This window comes from Anabrus simplex, chromosome 4, assembly GCF_040414725.1.
Source record: "Anabrus simplex isolate iqAnaSimp1 chromosome 4, ASM4041472v1, whole genome shotgun sequence".
NCBI lineage: Eukaryota > Metazoa > Arthropoda > Insecta > Orthoptera > Tettigoniidae > Anabrus > Anabrus simplex.
In genome coordinates this window covers 275,750,064-275,770,829 of record NC_090268.1, presented here as the reverse complement: position 1 = coordinate 275,770,829, position 20,766 = coordinate 275,750,064, and the positions used below count along the sequence as shown (strand labels likewise).

General features: G+C 38.6%; 1 protein-coding gene across 1 annotated transcript in view; it reads left to right on the top strand.

Annotated features, from left to right (window-relative positions):
- LOC136871872 (trichohyalin) overlaps positions 1-20,766 on the top strand; it is a 371,843-nt gene that overhangs the window by 331,977 nt on the left and 19,100 nt on the right. The window contains exons 16-18 of the mRNA XM_068227389.1: positions 7,226-7,648; positions 13,449-13,609; positions 20,496-20,643. Of these exons, the coding sequence (XP_068083490.1) occupies positions 7,226-7,648; positions 13,449-13,609; positions 20,496-20,643 (732 nt within the window). The remainder of the gene's footprint in view (positions 1-7,225; positions 7,649-13,448; positions 13,610-20,495; positions 20,644-20,766) is intronic.

Here is a 20,766-nt window from a genome sequence, read left to right as displayed (position 1 = left end):
AATTTACACTAACATTTTTTCTATTAAACACACAGCTTGTCATTAATAAATTTATATTGTTTACAAAATTCTACTTATAATTCTCCTGTACTTACAAACATAGTCAACTCATATACTCGTACAGTATGTGAAATTACTTCAAATAATACTATACAACTGCTAGAAAATTAAAATTTATATTGCATTTATTTATTTTTACCCATTTTGGAACCTAAATAGCATAACAACCTACTGCGTCTTAACCAGAGCCCCTTTTGCCACTGCTTTTCAGAGTCCCTGGTGTGTGTGCATGTGTGCACGTGTGTGTGTGTGTGTGTGTGTGCGTGCATGCGTGCGTGCGTGCGTGCGCACGTGTGTGTGTGTGTGGGGGCGGTTATAACTCAAGGACCACTGGATGGATTTTTATGCAGTTTTCATTCTTAACTAGAGGACTTCCAGAAAAAGAGATTCATTGATAGCCTAGATGTTGCAACATTTCAGAAATTTTGGCAGGGTACATGTGGAGTATCTACTGCTGTCTTATTCATAAAGGTGTAACTCCCGATTCGGCAAGTAGGCTGGGAATGGGCTAGTACAGAAAGCTCTGGTAGCCAGCCTAACTTCACTATGGTGAATATTATCTAAAAAGTTAAACATAGAATTTCATGCTGAACCATAAGCTGCACTACCATAGTCAATATGGGAAAGGACCATAGCCATGTAAAAACATTGCAGCACTGCATGGTCAGCCCCCATGAAGTGCCACTGAGAAAAGCATTGTTAAGTCTCTTCATGCAGCCTACTTTCAGCTGATGGATATGGGGCTGCCACATTAGCTGCTTATCAAAATGTAGACCCAGGAACCTGCAGGTGTCTACCACTGTTAAGACACTGTTTTGCAAGTGTAGCTCTGATTCAGGATGCACAATCCAACATTCACAGAAGTGTACAACTGATGCTTTTGCCACTGGGAATCAAAAATGATGTTGTAGAGTCCATCTGTCAATTTGGTTAATAGCTTGCTGTAACTGTCTCTCAGCAAAACCCATCCTTCTGGAGCTGTAAAGTAGAGATAGATCATCTACATACAGCAATGGAAGGACTGTTGGCCCAGCAGCAGTTATGCCATTGATGGTGATTACGAACAGTGTGACACTCAGGACAGATCCCTGTGATACTCCGTTTTCTTGAACATAATACTGAGAAAAGGCATTCCCTACTTTGACTTGAAAGAGTCGGAGGGACATGAAGTTCTCAATAAATATAGGTAAATAGCCCTGAAATCTCCACTTATGTAGTGTGGAGATTATCATATACTGTCAGGTAGTGTCATAAACTTTTTCTAGGTCAGAAACATGGCGACTAGTTGTTCCTTCCCAAGAAAGGCCTCATGAATAGTGCTCCACTGTCTGACCAGATGATCAGTGGCAAAACGATGAGAGTGAAAACCACACTGGTAGTTAGTCAAGAGACCCTTCTCTTCCATGGCCCACACATGTCGCTGTTTCACCATCTTTTCAAATGGCTTACAGAGGCCATTCGTAAGGCATATTGGCCATAACTATCCACAAGCTTTGGATCTTTACCTGGCTGGGAACTGGTATTACAACTCCCTCACACCACTAAGATGGAAATACTCTCTCACTCCATATTGTGTTGAATAAGTTGATATTGGTCACTCAAATGTTTGATCATTTGAGTGTGGATTTTGTCTGGTCCAGGAGCCGTCTCTCTGCATAGTGTGAGCGAACTCCCCAATTCCCACTCCGTAAAATGTACGTTATAGGGATGCGAAGCGCTAGAGCAAATGACAGGCAATGAGCCTCTGCTCATGCTTGATAGGCAGAAATGCAGGATCACATCTCCCAGAGATGGTGAAATGTGATGAAATGTGATCTGCAATGACTGAAGGAATGGTAACTATATCCCAATTAATGGAGATTCTGGGGACTGAAGGAGTGTTCTGTACTCTGACAATATGGCGGAGTTTTGTCCACACTTGAGATTACGGAGCATGTGCTGTCATGTATGACACGTACTTTTTTCAAGTAGCTTTCTTACTTTCTTGAATCATGAAATGGACTTTATTGTAATAAATAATAATAATAATGTTATTTGTTTTACGTCCCACTAACTACTTTTTAAGGTCTTCGGAGACGCCGAGGTGCCGGAATTTAGTCCCACAGGAGTTCTTTTACGTGCCAGTAAATCTACCGACACGGGGCTGTCGTATTTGAGCACCTTCAAATACCACCGGACTGAGCCAGGATCGAACCTGCCAAGTTGGGGTTAGAAGGCCAGCGCCTTAACCGTCTGAGCCACTCAGCCCGGCGGACTTTATTGTGGAGGCGCTTGAATGCAATATGGTTGGTCATAATAAGATTCTGACAATAATGCTTAAAAGCCTACCGGTGTCACTTAGGCTGCTGCAATTTTGTCAGTCCACCAATGGACTTGTTTCTGGTGAGGGATTTCAGACAAGGAAGGTGTTGCCTCCTCAGTAGCTGTCATAATACCATTTGTAATGGCATAATCGTGTTCGTCCACAGACCCCAGCACTTCCTCGGCTGTCAATGCACATTCTGTAAATTGTGGCCAATTTGCCCGCCGAAGTAACCAGCGCTTCGGTATTTCAGACTGTCTTTGATTCAAGAGCATGAGAAGTATCGGGAAATGGTCACTATCACAGAGATCATCGTGTAGGCCTACTTGCCACTGTAACAGGGGAACTAGTGCGCGGCTGCACACGGTGACATCCAGGTGGGAGAATGTGGTGTATGTGCTACTGAAGTGAGTCGGTTCCCCTGTGGTTTAGCACACAAAGCTCGAACTGGTTGATCAGTCGCTCAACAAGACTCCCCTCGTACAGGATAATAGAGAACCCCTGAGGGTGTTACGGGTGTTCACATCTCCAAGCAAGAGGAAGGGAGGAGGTAACAGAGTGATCAAGTCTTGGAGTTTATGCAAGTTAAGATTGTAGTCTGATGGAAAGTACCCTTTGCACACAGGCAACGGAGCACGAACTGTGACAGCATCAAGCTGAGTTAGTAGCGGCACTTCTTCACTGACGATGTCAGAACAGACTAGGGTACTAACTGCCCCATTTGCCATGCCATCAAGACCTACTCGGTCTTTAGAGTAGAGGTGAAACCCTCTCATAGTTGTGTCAAGTCCAGGTCTCAAGCAAGATTTTTGTAGACAGACTATGTTGGCCGCACTGATGGATATCAATTGATTAACTTAGCTAAGTGACATGTATAACTATTACAGTTCCATTGGAATAGTGCCATTTTGTGGATGAACAATGAAATTAGAACAATTTCTTGTCCTTCTTTCATTCATCTGTCTGCCAATTACTGCCGTAATTATCATCATCACCTTCCATGATAATGAGTGGTTCAGCCTCCATCATCTCCTCAGTAGAGGGTGACCTGGTAACTGAGCACTCCGCAGATTATGAGCCGTCTGATCGGCTCCTCAGGCCTTCTTCCTCAGACAACTACATTCCCCCAGAAACGGATCGATTAAGAGGGCATCACGGCCTCTCGCTCTTGCCCACCATTTCTGTATTGTTTGGAGGAGAGCTGGCAGATGGTTTGCCAGTCATTTGCAGGGATGTGATAATCCCCAGTTGGGTTGGAGATGGCTCTTTCTCCAATTTTTTAGGGGATTGCTGGGGCTTCTCCTTCTCCTCCTTTTTTTCTGGGCATTGGTAGGAAGTCTTTCCCACTGCCCTGGTGGGAGAAGACTTCCCAGCCGAACATAGCTGGTGCACACAAGTGCAGTCAACACCAGCATGCTCATCTTTCCCCACACATCTTACAGCTCTGTGGGCGTTGATATTGCAATGAGGTGTGGCCAAGTTTCTAGCAGTTGTAACACCTCATTGGAGCTGGAACGTATGGGCATACCGTCAGATGGTACATTGAAACCTTGATATGTTCGGGCAGGGTCTGGGCTTCAAATATCAGGATGTAAGCACCCATATTGAGCAGCTTATCACCAACATGCCACTTTAACCTCTGCACGTCGGAGACACCCTGACAAGCTAGGTTTCTGATCATGTCACCATCAGAAGCTTTAATCACATCTCTGTGCAAGATTACTCCTTTGCAGGAATTCAGAGTTTTGTGCTTCTCAGTATTAACTGCCACATTCCTTAGACTTCAGTAGCCATCTAGACTGCTCAGTTATCGATATCTTGATCAGTTTGGATCCATCACACAGCTTATGCATGTCATTAACCTCTCCTCCAACAATTCCCTCGACTGCATTACTAATCAAGAAAGGACTCTTGTCTAAGAAACTCTTAACAATGACCCTGGAGGCAACTAGGAATCAAGGAAGATGTTCATTACTTTCATGGTCAATAAGTTCTGCAGTATACATCTTTCATTTCTTAGCTTTGTTTGACGCTGTTTTGAGGGTGCTACCCTTGGTAAAGAAAGAGAGGGTTCCATTTTTGGTCTCACGAGTAGTTAGTGGAATAAATATTCAACCTTTGGCAGAGCCCTGTGCACCAAGATGAGGCTACATACTCCAGAGGGCACCTGGTATCTGGAGGTAGGCTGCTAACGACTATTCTCCCAGTAGCCATGCATCACCTTGCCATGACCTGAAACTTGTGACTGGTGGAGGAAGAAACCTCCACACACATACACTCATTCAGAAAACAAAATAATCTGCCCAAGGCAGAAAGGTTGGCTGGACAGTCAGAGATAAGAAAATAGAGCACAGGTACCTCTCAGGTAACTCAAGGGACACCTTGTTAGTTTGGCCCTTTTCCAAAGCCAATCCAGCATGCATAACCCTGAGCTGGCACAGCCCTCAGGATCAATGAGAACACAAGCCCCCACACAGATGTTGAAGTCCTGGTGTCCCTAAGAGAGGGATTAAACTCATGCCACATTCAAGATTTGGGAATGAGTGATCACAAAACCTGTGGGTGTTCATTCAGGTGAAGATACATGCTAACTAGTATGGATTTGTATCGAGAAAGTCCATCCTATTGCAATTCAGGCCATGGAGATTCTGATGGAGAAATACAAAGATGCCAAAAAATAAACCTGCAGACAGTTTTCATTGTTCTTGAGAAGGCATTCAATAGAGTATAGAGAGATCTGATTTAGGCAGCATTAGAGCTCATGGTGTTCCAGAATGTTATCTTAAATTGATCCAGGATATATACAAGGATGCAAACACCCATGTGAGATGAACTGCAGGTATATCAAAACCTTTTCCTGGCATTGTTGGTGTTCACTAGGACAGTATTTTCAGCCTTTTCCTTTTGATCATTGTCCTGAATTTCCTAACATCAGAAACCAAAGATACACTTCTTGAGACATTACTGTTTGCTGATGATGTGGCATTGATCAGCGACAACATGATATTGCTTCAAAGGTATTTGAAAAATGACTAAAAGTGATAGAAGACAATGGACTAAATATGAGCTGTTCAAAGAATGAACATCCTCACTGCACTTTCAAATATCCTGCAGATATTTTGCATGACTCCCAACCTCTGCTGATATGCAGCAGTTAGTTTAGCTCCATGAGGGAAAGAGAGATAAACTTGATCAAATCCAATGTAAAAAGAAGGAACCTGAAATGGAATAGAATTATAAAAGGAGAATGGTGGAAAGAAAGGGCAAGGTGGAGAAGCACCATAAATGTCCCAACCTGGCTGGAGATGGATAAACAGAAATTATGATGATGATCATCATGATGATGGTTAAATTATAATACATTCAGGTAAACTAATCATTTACATACTGTTAAGATTGATCAAAAATTATTTTGTTAACAAAAAAAGTTTGCATGAATAATATTTATTCATCAGGCATTTGTGAGATTCTTCATCTTTGAACAAATGTAATCAAAATTATTTGTAATTATTAATAAAACATTACATGATGTTTTAAACAGTTATATTTTTCCTTATGCAGTATTTAGTCTAAGTCCTAAGTAAGTAAAAAAAGATATGAAAGGTTCAATCACAAATATATAATTTAACAACAATTTATTATTTATAATCATGGATACAGTCATTACATAAACATATTAAAGAGCAATCATAGTTATAAACAAAACTTATAATTACAATTTTGAATATATACAGTTATAATTTCTAGCCCCGAGTGAGTTGGCCATGCGATAGTGTCGTGCAGCTGTGAGTTTGCATTCAGGAGATATTGGGTTTGAATCCCACCATTGGCAGCCCTGAAGATGGTTTTCTGTGGTTTTCCATTTCCACACCAGGCAAATGCTGGGGCTGTTCTTTAATTAAGGTCACAGCCACTATCTCCCCAATCCCAGCTCTCTTTCACATGCCTCCGTTGCTAAAAACCTTCAATGTGTTAGTGCAACATTAAACAAGTGAAAATAATTTCTAGTAAACAACAACCATAGTTAACATATGAAAGAACAAACAAACTGCTTGGATGCTGTAGGTTCTATAAGGTATAACATGACCACTGAAGGGTGAATTATGGATGATTTGTTTGTCAAACATAGAAGAGTGTTGCTGGTACACATATATACTTTGTTTTCACTTAATCATTAATTGTCAAAATTAAAAAAAAAACTCCACCTGAATAGAAAAGCTTTAGAAAGTCAATATACACAAATAATTGTTGAAAATGAAATAATTCAAATTTGTTCTTAACCACCTTCTCAATCCTCTAACTACTGTATTTGATGTGAACCACTACTGTACTAAATTAATCTCAACATTTTCTAACTGCATGTATTCTTCTCTTTTCTCTCTCTAACCTTTTCACTCACCCTTTTCACAATAACCACATTAACCTTCTACTCCAATTTTTAATTTTATTTTTCTTTACTTTTTCCATATTTTTAATAATTGCATGCTTTGTTATTTTATGTTATGGCTATGCTTATAGGCTGGCCCTGCTGGTTTCTTAAAAAGTTTTTTCTAGTGCTTTCTTGATGAACTTAGCTTATTAATACACTTTACAAATTTTATTACAACTTTAGAATATTCTTTGAAGAAACTTGTTATCTAAGTTTAAAGAAGCATTCCTGCGTATTAAGTCAGATGAACATATCTTTTGAGCACATATTTAATTTAATTACATGAAGTAAACAGACAACACCTGATTTTGTTCTCATGAATCTATTTTCATTCCTAAAACTTTTGTTTATATTTTAGATAATTATTTAATTTCCTATTATTTTTATTTGATCATTTTAAATATGCAAATCCCCCTACCTGAACAACCTACTAGGTGGAAATGCAGGACAAAGCTGTGGAAGCTAAAGAAGACACAACGGAAGAAGTTGTACGTGAATTACGTGAGGAGGTTGAGAAGAAAGACTCTAGGGTTGCAGAGCTGGAACAAGATGTTCGTGAGCTTGAAGATGTACTAATAGATCATGGTAGAGTTGGGGAAGTGCAGGGACTGAAGGAGGAAGTAGAAAAACGTGGTCACAGGATAGCAGAACTGGAACACGAAGTGAATGCTCTTGAGGAGGCACTGAAGGAACACAGCAATCTGATGGAGTTGGAAGAACTGGTAGGAGTTGTTCGCCAGAAAGATGACCGAATCGAGGAGTTGGAGGAAGCATTACGGGAGAGCGTGAGAATAACGGCAGACAGGGAGATGGCCTTGCACCAAGAGGAAGCTCGCAGAAAACAAATCATGGAAAAGGTGAGTCACTTCATATTATTTCCTTGTGTAATAAACATATCATAGAAGAGATTAAATTAGAACACCTTGATATCACTGCTTATTGCTTTCTACTGATATCCATGAACATTCTAATTCAATAGCTTAGTCCTTAGTCCCTAGTAATTAATTATCAGTCACTCTGCCACTTCAACAGACATGGCTTAGATCATTGGTTTATTATTTGATGTCTGATCGTGTTTTTGAAACAATCTGGATCTTGCGATTTCCATGCACATCATCACTTTGGACCAGTTCATAGAAGTTTACAAACATATTTCATTGTGCTGCACAAAATAAATGATCAATCCTCATATAAATATATAAAGTGGAATCAGAGATAAGGCTTTTTGCAGATAATGTTATTCTGTATAGAGTAATAAATAAGTTACAAGATTGTGAGAAACTGCAAAATGTCCTTGATAATGTTGTGAGATGGACAGTAGACAATGAATGGTGTGATGATAAATGGGGTTAAAAGTCAAGTTGTGAGTTTCAGAAATAGATGTTGTTGTTTTTTTTTTTTTTTAATGTCACACCAACACAGTTCACAAATAGGAAAAGTCCTCTCAGTTTTAATCACTGCATTGATGGGGTGGAAGTTCCTTATGGGGATCATTGTAAGTACCTAGGTGTTAATATAAGGAAAGATCTTCATTGGGATAATCACATAAATGGGATTGTAAATAAAGGGTAAAGATCTCTACACATGATTATGAGGATATTTAGGGGTTGTAGTAAGGATGTAAATGAAATGGCGTATGGCTTTTAGTGCCGGGAGTGTCCGAGGACTTGCTTGGCTCGCCAGGTGCAGGTCTTTTGATTTGATGCCCGTAGGTGACATGCGCGTCGTGATGAGGACGAAATGATGATGATGAAGATAACACATACATCCAGCCCCCATGCCAGAGGAATTAACCAATGTTGGTTAAAATTCCCAACCTTCCCGGGAATCAAGCTCGGGTCCCCTATCACCAAAGGCCAGCACGCTTACCATTTAGCCATGGAGCTGGACGTAAGGATGTAAAGGAGAGGGCGTATAAGTCTCTGGTAAGACCTCAACTAGAGTATGGTTCCAGTGTATGGGACCCTCACCAGGATTACTTGGTTCAAGAACTGGAAAAAATCCAAAGAAAAGAGCAGCTTGATTTGTTCTGGGTGATTTCTGACAAAAGAGTAGCGTAACAAAAATGTAGTAAAGCTTGGGCTGAGAAGACATGGGGGGAAGGAGGCAAGCTGCTCAACTAAGTGGTATGTTCTGAGCTGTCAGTGGAGAGATGGCATGGAATGATATTAGTAGATGAATATGTTTGAGTGGTATCTTTAAAAGTATGAAGTAAAGTTGGAATTCAGCATGACAAATTTGGGCAAATATTCATTTATAGGAAGGGTAGTTAGGGATTGGAATAACTTACCAAGGAAGATGTTCAATAAATTTCCAATTTCTTAGCAATCATTTAAGAAAGGGCGAGGAAAACAACAGATAAGGAATCTGCCCACCTGGGCGACTGCCCTAAATGCAGATCAGTAGTAAATGATATTGATGATATTGATTGACTGTCAGTTCCCATGGCTTCACCCTCGTTGACGTCTGAATTAGATATGTTTGTTGTTGGTAACAGTAGTTACCAGTTCAATAACAACTTACCCTGATCACCCTGTGTGTCAAATTTCATCTCTCCTGTCAGCCTGTATGTTAATTAGCAATTCCAAGGCTATAGCCAGGAAAAAAATACTATTTTTTTTCTTTCAGAACTTGTACTTGTTACACATTAGACAGTGTATTCTCTTCTAAGGTGCTCAGATGTGCATTTCCTTTGGCTAGGTTCACATTTTTTCATTCCCCTATCTCCCACCTCAAACATTCTCGTACAAAATTTAAAATTATATGATATGACTAGAACATTTGGATGTCGTAGATAGAAGAGCTCTGCTACATAGCCTGGCTTCTACATTACTGATGTGAAACTTCATAATAATATGGCTACAGAGTGACCTAGAAACAATTAGCAAGTAAGGCAGACACTGGTATGAATAAATCTGCTTGTCATTATCTACTCAAAAACCTTAACAGTGTTCCTTTGAGTTCTTATGGTAGGCCTACTCCTTCACAAGTCATAGTTTGCTTTACAATCCACTACTTCATAAATCTACAGGTCAGTTCACAACAATCCTATTTTGATATTAACTACAATCAAAATTAATTAATCTTTCTAGTAGACCTGGACCTGCAACATTTAAATATCTGATGTTCCAGCCCCAACTCACAGAGCAGCAATCTTCAGCATAATTTTCTTGGATCCCTCTTCAGTACACTCACTCCAAGAAACTGCTAGGAAAGAACATTACTTTAAGTCTTAGATTACCTATACAAATCCTTGGCTATACATACTGCTATAGAATTCATGATAGCACTCATTATTAGACATTTCACAACCATGTACATTGTTGGACAATTTATACACACGGAGCTGAAGACTAAAGATGTCGTCATTCCTAGTGATAGTTTTTCACTCTCAGTTGTTCATCTCTCATCAGTTTGATAACAGAAAGCAAGAATTTTACTGAGTAAGATAATATGTTTAGTTTTGTACAGATTTGTACTACAGGAAGCTTAATGGTAGCTATGTCTCATATATTCCTTCAGCCTGATACAGATTGGATATTGCATATTAGGTAGGTAATATGCTTTATATGCTATTTTTTAGCATTCATTTGTACATCTTTGTTTCATAGTAGATTCTGTACTCCCAAGCTGCATCCATCTTATCCAGTCTGGACCTCTTTATAAAGACATTTCACTTCCTTAGAACTTGAAGTTCTCTGCAACTTGAACACCTTTGTTTCTATTTTTTAAAGACTATTTCCTTTTCTCTCCCTTATCTCGCCATCACCATTGTCTTGATTTCCTCCTCTCTAATTAACATTTCCCATTCTTCAAACTTTCCATTTGCTGCATCAAGTTATTTTAGTTTTTCAGTCTATCGAACACGAGATATAAATTTATGAAAATATTAGTACAAACCTGAAAAGAAAACGGATAAATTTATTAAAACACAGTTTCAGATTTGTACTTACTTGTCCATAAATTTATATCTTGTGTCAAACAGAATGAAGAAGTTGAAGGTTGTATTAACCTCTCTGCTTTCTCAATCACATTTGTTCAAGTTGTCAATCAATCAATCAATCAATCAATCAATCAATCAATCAATCAATCAATCAATCAATCAATCAATCAATCAATCAATCAATCAATCAATGATCCGCATTTAGGGCTACCATCCAGGTGTCAGATTCCCTATCACTTGTTTACCTAGCTTTTTCTTTAACATTTTCAAAAGACCTGGAAATTAATCAAGTATTTCCCTTGATAATTTATTCCAGTTGCATACTTCTTGTCCTATAAATGAATATTTGCCCCAATTTGTGCTCTTGAATTCCAACTTCATATTATGATCTTTCCTAATTTTAAAAATTCTACTCAATCTTATTCACCTACTAATGTCATTCCACACCATCTTTCCACTGACTGCCATTCAGTCGAGCAGCTCGTCGCCTTACTTCCAAGTCTTCCCAGCCCAAAATTTACAACATTTTTGTAATACTACTCTGTTGTTGCAAATCACCCAGAACAAATCATGCTGCTTTCCTTTGGATCTTCCCTAGTTCTCATATCAAGTAGCCCTGGTGTGGGTCCCATACACTGGAATCATACTCTAATTGGGTTCATACCAGAGACTTATATGCCCTTGGTTTTACATCCTTACTACAACTCCTAAATACTGTCATAACCCTTTGAAGAGATCTGTAACCTTTCACAAAACCTCATTAATATGATTACCCAAATGAAGATCATTCCTTATAATAACACCTGGATACTTCAGTTAATTATGTCTAGGTCTGCCTTGTCAATACAATTCAAAAATGTATTATATATATAAACCATCAAATACATATACACACACAAGTACAAGGCCTTGCAAGTGTGTGGGCAACTATGAGCTCGATCGGCAGACTGCATCTAAAACAAATGAAAAAGTCCAATTTAACCTGGCAGGCTTGACTACAAATAATATAATTATTTTCTGTTAAGATATTGTATTGGATAAGCAGATAGTGTCAACACTATGCATAACAACTTGAGACCCAAGAAGGGCAGTGGGACTATGAAAGACCATAAATAATGTCACACCAAATACAGTACATTACATCAAAGTCAACCAGCTCAATTTTAACATACCACATGCAAATGCTTTATAGAATTTGGACATAACATTTTAATAATTTTTATTTAGTGTGGCTATTTCTAGCCGAGTGCAGCCCTTGTAAGGCAGACCCTCCGATGTGGGTGGGCGGCATCTGCCATGTGTAAGTAACTGCGTGTTATTGTGGTGGAGGATAGTGTTAAGTGTGGTGTGTGAGCTGCAGGGATGTTGGGGACAGCACAAACACCCAGAACCGGGCCATTGGAATTAACCGGGAATCAAACCCGGGACCCTCTGAACAGAAGGCCAGTATGCTGAACATTCAGCCAACGAATCGGACTGAACATAACATGAAAGATTTTCATGTTTGAACTTTTTGAACTTTGTATTGTCATTTTATCTGTAATCTGTTATGACATTAGAATAATGTTAAATAAGGTCCTAAAATGATATGATTCTACCCATAAGCTGAAGAAGAGAATTTTAAATTTCTCGAAACATGTACTTGTGTGTGTGTATGTACCATATTTGATGGTTTAGATCAGGGCCTCTCAAACTCCCAAAATCTCACATGTGCAAACTGCGGCGCAGGGTTCCTGTGCACAGTGTATCGGTCCCACTTGGCTCAGCTCAGACCAATGCTTCGTCTCTGAGCTACTTGGCTAAGTTCGGCTCAACTTGGCTCAACTTGCCTCGAATTTGGAGCGCTACGGAGCAAGTGAGGAAGAGGGAGACAGGCGGAGTGAGCGAGACAGGCGTGAGAAGAGAGAGAGAGACGGCACTATTGCTCCAAATTGAGGAGTGGGGTTCTGCACTCTGGTCAACCAATCAAAGTCGTCTTTTGCACCATGCACAGTGCATTCACCAGGTGCACGCACCCTGAGAGGCCCTGGTTTAGATATATAATACATTTTTGAATTGTATTGACAAGGCGGACCTAGACATAATTAACTGAAGTAATTAAGTCAATACAGACCATTGGTGGCCATTATGGTCAAGGTAATAGATACCTAGATACTTAGTGTTCCCCATGAGGTAGTATCACCTCCTCAACACAGTAATTACGTAAAACTGAGAGGACTTTTCCTCTTGGTGAAACTTACAGCCTGACTTTTCATCCTGTTTTCCATTGTCCACTGTCCATCTCACATTGTCTAGGTCTCCCTGTAGTTGCTCATAATTATGCAACTTGTTTACTATTCTATACAGTAGGTTGACTATATTTTGTTAAATACAGTATATGTAGTTCAGTCAAATATCTTTGCATATATTTCAGTCATTTTCATTCATGCAAAACTTTGCATCCTTCTTTTAAACTATGGATTTGGACACAGCATTGGCAGAGTTAAATATTTCCCATCCTCATTTCCTTCAAAGTCACTATCCGATACGAGGATAGGAGCTTCTTATTTAATAAACCGTTTCTCATGCATTATGAAATACAGAAAGTTTTCATTCTTGTACATCCACATTTTGCTTTCATGATATCCTCCATCATATCATTCACTTAAATATTTCAGTATCAAAGCATTCTTTAAAATATTTCAGTAATTTTAATGCAATTGGCTTCTCCTCAGGTGGGTAAACTGGAACAACGCCTGCTCTCTCTGCAGACAGCCCATGCTCTGCGGTGTAGTACTTGCCGACCACTGCTCACACGCTTGCGAGAACTAGAACAGAAGCTGACTCACCTTCTGACTGAACGCAGGGATCATCTCCAGGATCTGGTTCACATGAAGTGAGTAAGATAATCTTTTACAGTATACCTAAAGATGAATTTAAATAGAGAAAAGTATTGTATTTCTCCAGATCCAAGATGACCCTGAATACAAGATGACCCCCACTTTTTCCTTTAAAAAATAAAATAAAAACAAATCAGACTTAAAAAGTGTTTTGTGAAATCATGTAAATGCCTTTCTTGTACAGTAAGCATTTTTAGACACACTCAGTCTTCACGCCAGCACCAAACATTGGATTCAGTTATGCCATATTTTCTTGTGGCTGCACAATTATTCTTTATTTTTGTGAGTTTAATAACAATTAAATTAAAATTGGCATTATAATATAGAAGAGAACCTGTTGAAAATTTGTCGGCAATACTTGTTCCATGTCTCTACAATATGACGATCCATCAGGAAAATATTCCTGTTGTCTATTGAATTGTTAATTTTACTAAGCATCAGGTACAACTGGCTACACTAGACACAGGAGGAGGAGGTGGTGGAGGTGGTGAAAGTTAATGGTGGCTCATAGTCTACTCTTGTCAAATAAGGTCAAGTGGTCTGCTCAAAGTTTAATTTCCCCATCCAATGGATGAATCACCATCAACAATGGCATTGCCTTCAATTAATATGAACACAGCAGAGAGGTGTGGACTTGAATACAGCAATCCAAGCATTCTCTATTTCTCTACAGAAAGTATAGAACACATTATCATAGAGATTTTGTGGCTAGTTTATACACAAAGGCTTATTAATGTTTTGCCAATGAAAGGGTCAATGTCTATGCTTTTAGAATTTTAGAATGTTGCTTGTAACTTTCCTAGCATAATAGAATTGTGCATAGAGCTGTGCTAGTTTATTGGCAAAGTGTACTGTATATTAAAACGTAAGGTGAGAAGAACAGTAAGCCCTCACTATTTTGGACTAATGGGGGTGAGACCTGGTCCGAAGTAGTGAAAGTCTGAATTAATGAAATGTCTTCTAAAATAGATCTCAGAAACTATCATAAGAGATATAATGTTGTATTCCAGTATGTATACATTGTACAGAATGGTTACATGAGGACTACATAATATTATCAGAAATACTGCACAGTACAGTATATTTAATATAAATGCAACTCATATTACCACAGTAGTGTCTCATAGGATATCAATTTCATGTTGTCTGTATTGATGATTCTCATAGGATATCAATTTCATGTTGTCTGTATTGATGATTCCTTCATTCTATTTAAAATTCAAGGAAGGGCTATTCCACCTAATCAATACAATATTCTTTTAAAATACAACTATATTTTATATTGAGACACAGCACTAGTTTTGGCTCTATGAATGGGCCATCCTCAGCTGAATACATACATAGTCTTAAATACTTGCTTGTTGTTTAAAGGGGCCTAACATCTAGGTTATCGGCTCCAATTAATAAAAAGATTCTATGACTGTTGTCTTTAAAATGTTCACTTAATGGTAAAATCAGGATTTTAAAACTTGCTGTGCACCAAATAAATCTTCACAAATTGTGATCTTTCTTATCTTAAATAAGTAGGCCAATGTCGAATTGAAAACCTGAAAACTGAAATAGAGAAATCTGCCATTACATGTATTGATCCTGAAATTCCCTTCTCTGTAGAAACAGATGCGTCAAAGAGCACTGTTGCCACTTCTCTGTCATAGTTTGATCGTCCTGTTGCTTTCTTCTCTAGAGTTCTGTCAGGCTCAGAATTGAAACATTTATCAGTTGAAAAAGAAGCTCAAGCCATTGCAGAAACACTTTAAAAATGGTGACACTATCTGATTGGTAGACACTTCAGATTGATAACAGATCATAGATCAGTCTCATTTATGTTTAATAACCATCATCATGGAAAATTAAAGAAAGAAAAGAAAAAAAAAAAAAAAAAAACAAGAATATTATGTGGTGGCAAATGGAGGTATCCTGCTTTCAGTATGATATATACAGACCTGGAAAAGACAACATCACTGCCCATGGCTTTTAAAGAATTTGTGATACTGTCTATAATCCAATTGAAAAGCTTACTGAAGTATATGTCTGACCTTGTCATCCTGCAGTAACAAGCTTTATCACTGAGTTTGCAGCAAAAATCTCCCATACACTATGGAAAAAATACATCATATGACTGCCTCATGCAGCCTGTGGGCCACAGTCAAATGCAAATTTCACTGTCATCAAGGAGTGCTGATTAAGGTAACCTCTCTATTCGAAAAACTCTACATAGACTTTAAAGGTCTTCTACCTTATACCACACGGAACCAATACCTGCTAGTTATCATCACTGAAAATTGAAGATTTCCTTTAGCTTTTTCTTGCCAGGATATGCCTTTGTCTACTGTTATATTAAAGTTTAAACAACTCTTTGCACTATTTAGGACTTCAGCATATATACACTCTGACAGAAGAGTAAAGTAAATATGTTACAGTAATTGAAGGCATTTCTTAATTCTCTGGATGTGGCCTTCAGTAGAACCACTGACTACAGTCCTGTCAAAATGGGTAGGTGGAATGGTATAATAAATCCACGGCCTGTTACCAGTCATTTGACCAGGTGAGGAATGGAATGAATGAATCCACCATCTAGCGGTGAGGATGGGAACTGTGCAAGCTGCCGGGGCCTGTTGCACTCCTCTGGGACAATGATTAATGAAATGAAATGATAATGGAGTGTGTTGCTGGAATGAAAGGTGACAGGGAAAACAGAAGTACCCGGAGAAAAACCTGTCCTGCCTTCACTTTGTCCAGCACAAATCTCACATGGAGTGACCAGAATTTGAACCACAGAACCCAGCGGTGAGAGGCCGGCATGCTGCAACCTGAGCCACGGAGGCTCCCCAGTGGTATAATAGCACATTACAAAAGACAGTTGAGTGAGCCTTGAAGTCCCTCAATCTGAATATCACTCATTGGAAATCTATCTTACCCGTATCTTTATGTTTGTTGTGGTCTCTGCTATGTACGGCAACAAACACAACTCCTTACAAACCCATGTTTTGTCATCCTCGCAGGTCAAGAAATGGACTTTCAGCTCCTTCCTGGCTTTTCACCCCTGGACCTGTTTTCATGAAAAGGCATGATAGAGCTTCTCAGAACAGGTGACTCTTCTTCATAGGAATGCTGAATACGTGCATGTTCATCTTCCTGATGTAGGGGAGGCAACTGTTTCCACACGTCGCTTAGCTCCTTTGAATGACTTTGGACATAGTGCCCCTCCTGAGAGTAGCGATGTACTTGGATTTGATGCCAACCTTCAAAGAGTTCCAGAAGAAATATCTGCAACTGAGGGAGATGGTAAAACACCTCCTTTTCCTTCTGAAATTGACCAAAAGGAGGAAAGACTAGAAATTCCATCACCTCCAAGACCTGTAAGTAACAGATGGCCTCCTATGCATCTTGAGGATTACATTCTCAAATAAATGAGGGAGAGAAGAATGTGGTGATATTTATCAAAGAGACTACCAATTTACATTTAATGTCATTTTTCATTTTCGTATATCAGGTTTTTTTTTACATTCTCATATTGCTTTCTCTGTGAACAATAGAATACTTCTTTAGAAGAATAATACCTTATCACCAAGCGAGTTAGCCATGTGGTTTGGGGCGCGCAGCTGTGAGCTTGCATTTGGGAGATAGTGGGTTCGTACCCCAGTGTCGGCAGCCCTGAAGACGGTTTTCTGTGGTTACCTATTTTCATACCAAGCAAATGCTGGAGCTGTACATTAATTAAGGCTAAAACCACTTCTTTCCCAGTCCTAGATCTTTCCTATACTATTGTCGACATAAGACTTAGCTGTGTCGGTGTGACGTAAAGCCAATTGTAAAAAAAAAAAAGAAAAAAAAAATCCCTTATCAGTAGGTATTCCCAGTTTTATTTATCATAACAATATGATTAAACAAATTAAAGTTATAATCTTCAAAAGCACATTAAATAGGTTTGATAATACACTACTCTAAGTAAATGCCATAAAAATGAAAAATCTGTATTAAAATTTCTTAGGGTACACTTACAGTGGAATGTAACCAGTTATTTACTGCTGAATCTACTCTACATTGTTATGATCCACAGCAGCCACTGTAGTGCCACTGCCTATGTTGAAGACATGATAATGTTTTAATCCCCATTTGTTGATAATGGCTTACAGAAGAAAATTATTTTTGGCTGAGAATGTTTTCTGCACTGTTTGATTATCTCTTACACTTGACAGTTTAAACTTTGTTCTTTTACTTTCACAGAAAAAAAAAGATTTGTCTACCAAATACACACATGGTCACTATTAATTTATTGATCTAACACTATTTCTAATACAATTCTGAAGGTATCCATCAGTATATTTTAAAACCTGAAGCTGTGTGCTAAATAAGTTTAAGTAAAGAATGTCATAAATGATTACATAGGTATTATTTATGGTATGTTTATCAACAAAAGTGTAATTATTTACAAAACTGTCACTGGTATAATTTTATATATATTGTTAAATCAAAGGCTCAAAACAACAAAAAGGATTAAAATATTATGAAGAACACTGTGAGTATACCTTACCATTCCTGTAAATACCATAATCTATTGTAAAAATAGTTCACTGTTGACATGTTCATAATAACAACAACAATTTTCTCTGGAAGAAACAAGGGAGAAAATTATACAAAGCATGGACATGTCTTCCATATAAATCACTGCTTCTCTCTATTCTTAAATTTGGTATACAGTAGAAGCACCAATCTTTTGTCTGACTTATCCCTGAACTACTGGCGTGAGGTCTCTGGGACCATTTAGCCCCAAATTTTCCGACCTTCACTTGCATCACTGGTCTCAAAAATCTCTTTCTATGTCTAGCTTCCTAACTTCCAGTCTTCTCTGTGTTCCCATCACGATCAAAACTATCAGTGTTTTCTGGAAGTGACTCTTGTAATAGCTCGGTCTCTGGGACCTCACATCCATAGTTGTGTAACTAAGTGCAATTCTTTAAATTCTTCATTTGTGAAATGCCCTCTTCCATAGCGTAATAGTTAGCGCTAGTAACCGCCATCCTCAGAGGTGCAGGTTCAGCTCCCAGTTTTGCCATAGATTTAGAAATGGCAGGAGGGCTGACATATGGTCAAAATGGTACATGCAGCTCATCTCTATTGGGAGTGTGCCAGAAAGGAACTACACCATCTCGGGGCGAGGACATGAGTTTACTTCTCCTTTTATGTTTAAAGTGCAGATATTTGCACTGATTTGGTATATGGATTATAATCCTGTATCATCAAAAATGAGACTGATGGAACCATGTTTTGTAAACAAAGAGACTCTTTTGTTACAAAAATCTCAGAAGAGGTCCTTGATTTTAAAAAATGAAAGAACGTGTTACTCAGTTTTTTCTGTTGTGTGTGATAATTATTCTAAGCATGTTTTAATATGCTCTGCTGTGTGAACACTACGTTTAGAATATAGTTGTGTAAATGTGTATTACAGACTGCAAATACTCAGACATTTCAGGAGCCTCTTGCTTTTTGCCACAGAAACTGCAACCTTACAAGTAATTTTTCTTTGTTTTTTGTTGAGAGCGAGTACATGAGAGTCCCGGGACAAAAACTATGCCCCTCTACTCATCTGTTTCCGCGACATAGCTGATGAGTCGGAAAAATCTCCATCAGTGCACTGGCAGGGGAAAAACGATCTGTCGTGAAGAAGAAAAATGTTTCTCCATGTCAGAAAAGAAACCCCCTCTTCACTACTCTGTTAAAAAAAATTAAATAAGCAGTTCGGAGTAAATTTAGACGAAGAAGAAGTTGAAAGAGGCAGAGAGCTTCCTTCTTAAGAAACGGGCTTTTTCAGGGAGGATTAATTTTGAATTTTGACAGGTTTAGTTAGAAAGAATCAAATAAGGCCAAAAATGGGGGTGTGACCAGTTAAAATAGGTCGTAAGTTAGCCAAAGGCCGTGATATTTGAAACAGGTATTTGGCTTCTTGGTCCTTATGACTGTTTTAAGAGTAGGATGCCAGGGTTGGTGGAATGACTGAGGAGGATTCTAGTTTTAGCCATCTTAACTATTTTATTTATCTGAGTTCTAATAAGCGGAATACGAAGTTTGGTTTGTATCTTTTTATTAGACCTCAGAATTGGAGCATTAGTCATATGACGGAGGGTTTTATTTTGGAAATGTTGAAGGGTTTGCATATGTGATTTCAGAATATAGCACCAGGCCTCACAACCATATAGGAGGATAGGCCTGACACATTCTAGATATAGGTTTCTCTTTGTAGACTTAGAGATGTGCCTATTAAATTGCAGAGGTCTCAGGGCTACCACCCTTGCCGCAGCACACTGTAAGGCCTGTTCTATATTCAGTTTCCACATTAACCCAGGTCCAATGTAAGACCTAAGTAAATATTGTTAGACCAAGACAAGGGGACATTGTTAATAGTAAGACGGCTAAATCTTAGTGAAAACAATTGCCTGCGGTTTGGCAGGATTAATTTTCACCTTGTTCCTTACGCACCACTTTCAGAATAGTGATATCCATTTCTGCAGCACTCTGACGGCATAGTCGTTTCTCCGTTGTGTGGTATAAATGGCTATGTCAACCTTTGGGGCTTTCATAATGCTATTAACTGTTTAATTTTTATGTATTTCAATTCAGTAATGTGTGTTCTATTAGAATACTCATTAATATATCCAAATTAATACTTTGGCATTTTCTAAGCCATATTTCTGGTAGTGGTCCGTGGGACCTCACGTCAATAACTACGTATAAAATTTTAACTTCTGAAGGGTTATACAACTTCAATCTTCCACATTTGGTCAATTCCCTTCATAGATCACCTAGTTCAATTTATACTGAACTGTAATTCATTTTATTTGCATATTTTATGGTCTGATACACTTAATATTTCATTTTCAATAGGCAAGAAGCCTTGGAAGCAGCCATCAGTGAAAAAGATGCTCATTTAGCTTTGTTGGAGGTGTCTGGTATCCGGACTGCTCGACAGGCAGAAGAGGTTGATCAACTGAGGGCTGACAGAAGAAGGCTTATGGACAAGCTAAAAGAAGAGGTAAGTTTGGTTTCTGTTTACTCTGTTACAGAATTTTTTTAAGAATGGAATTAAATACACTTTAATTCTAATTACAAATTCCCAGAAATATAAGGACAATAACAACATCTGGAGGGCCAGAAA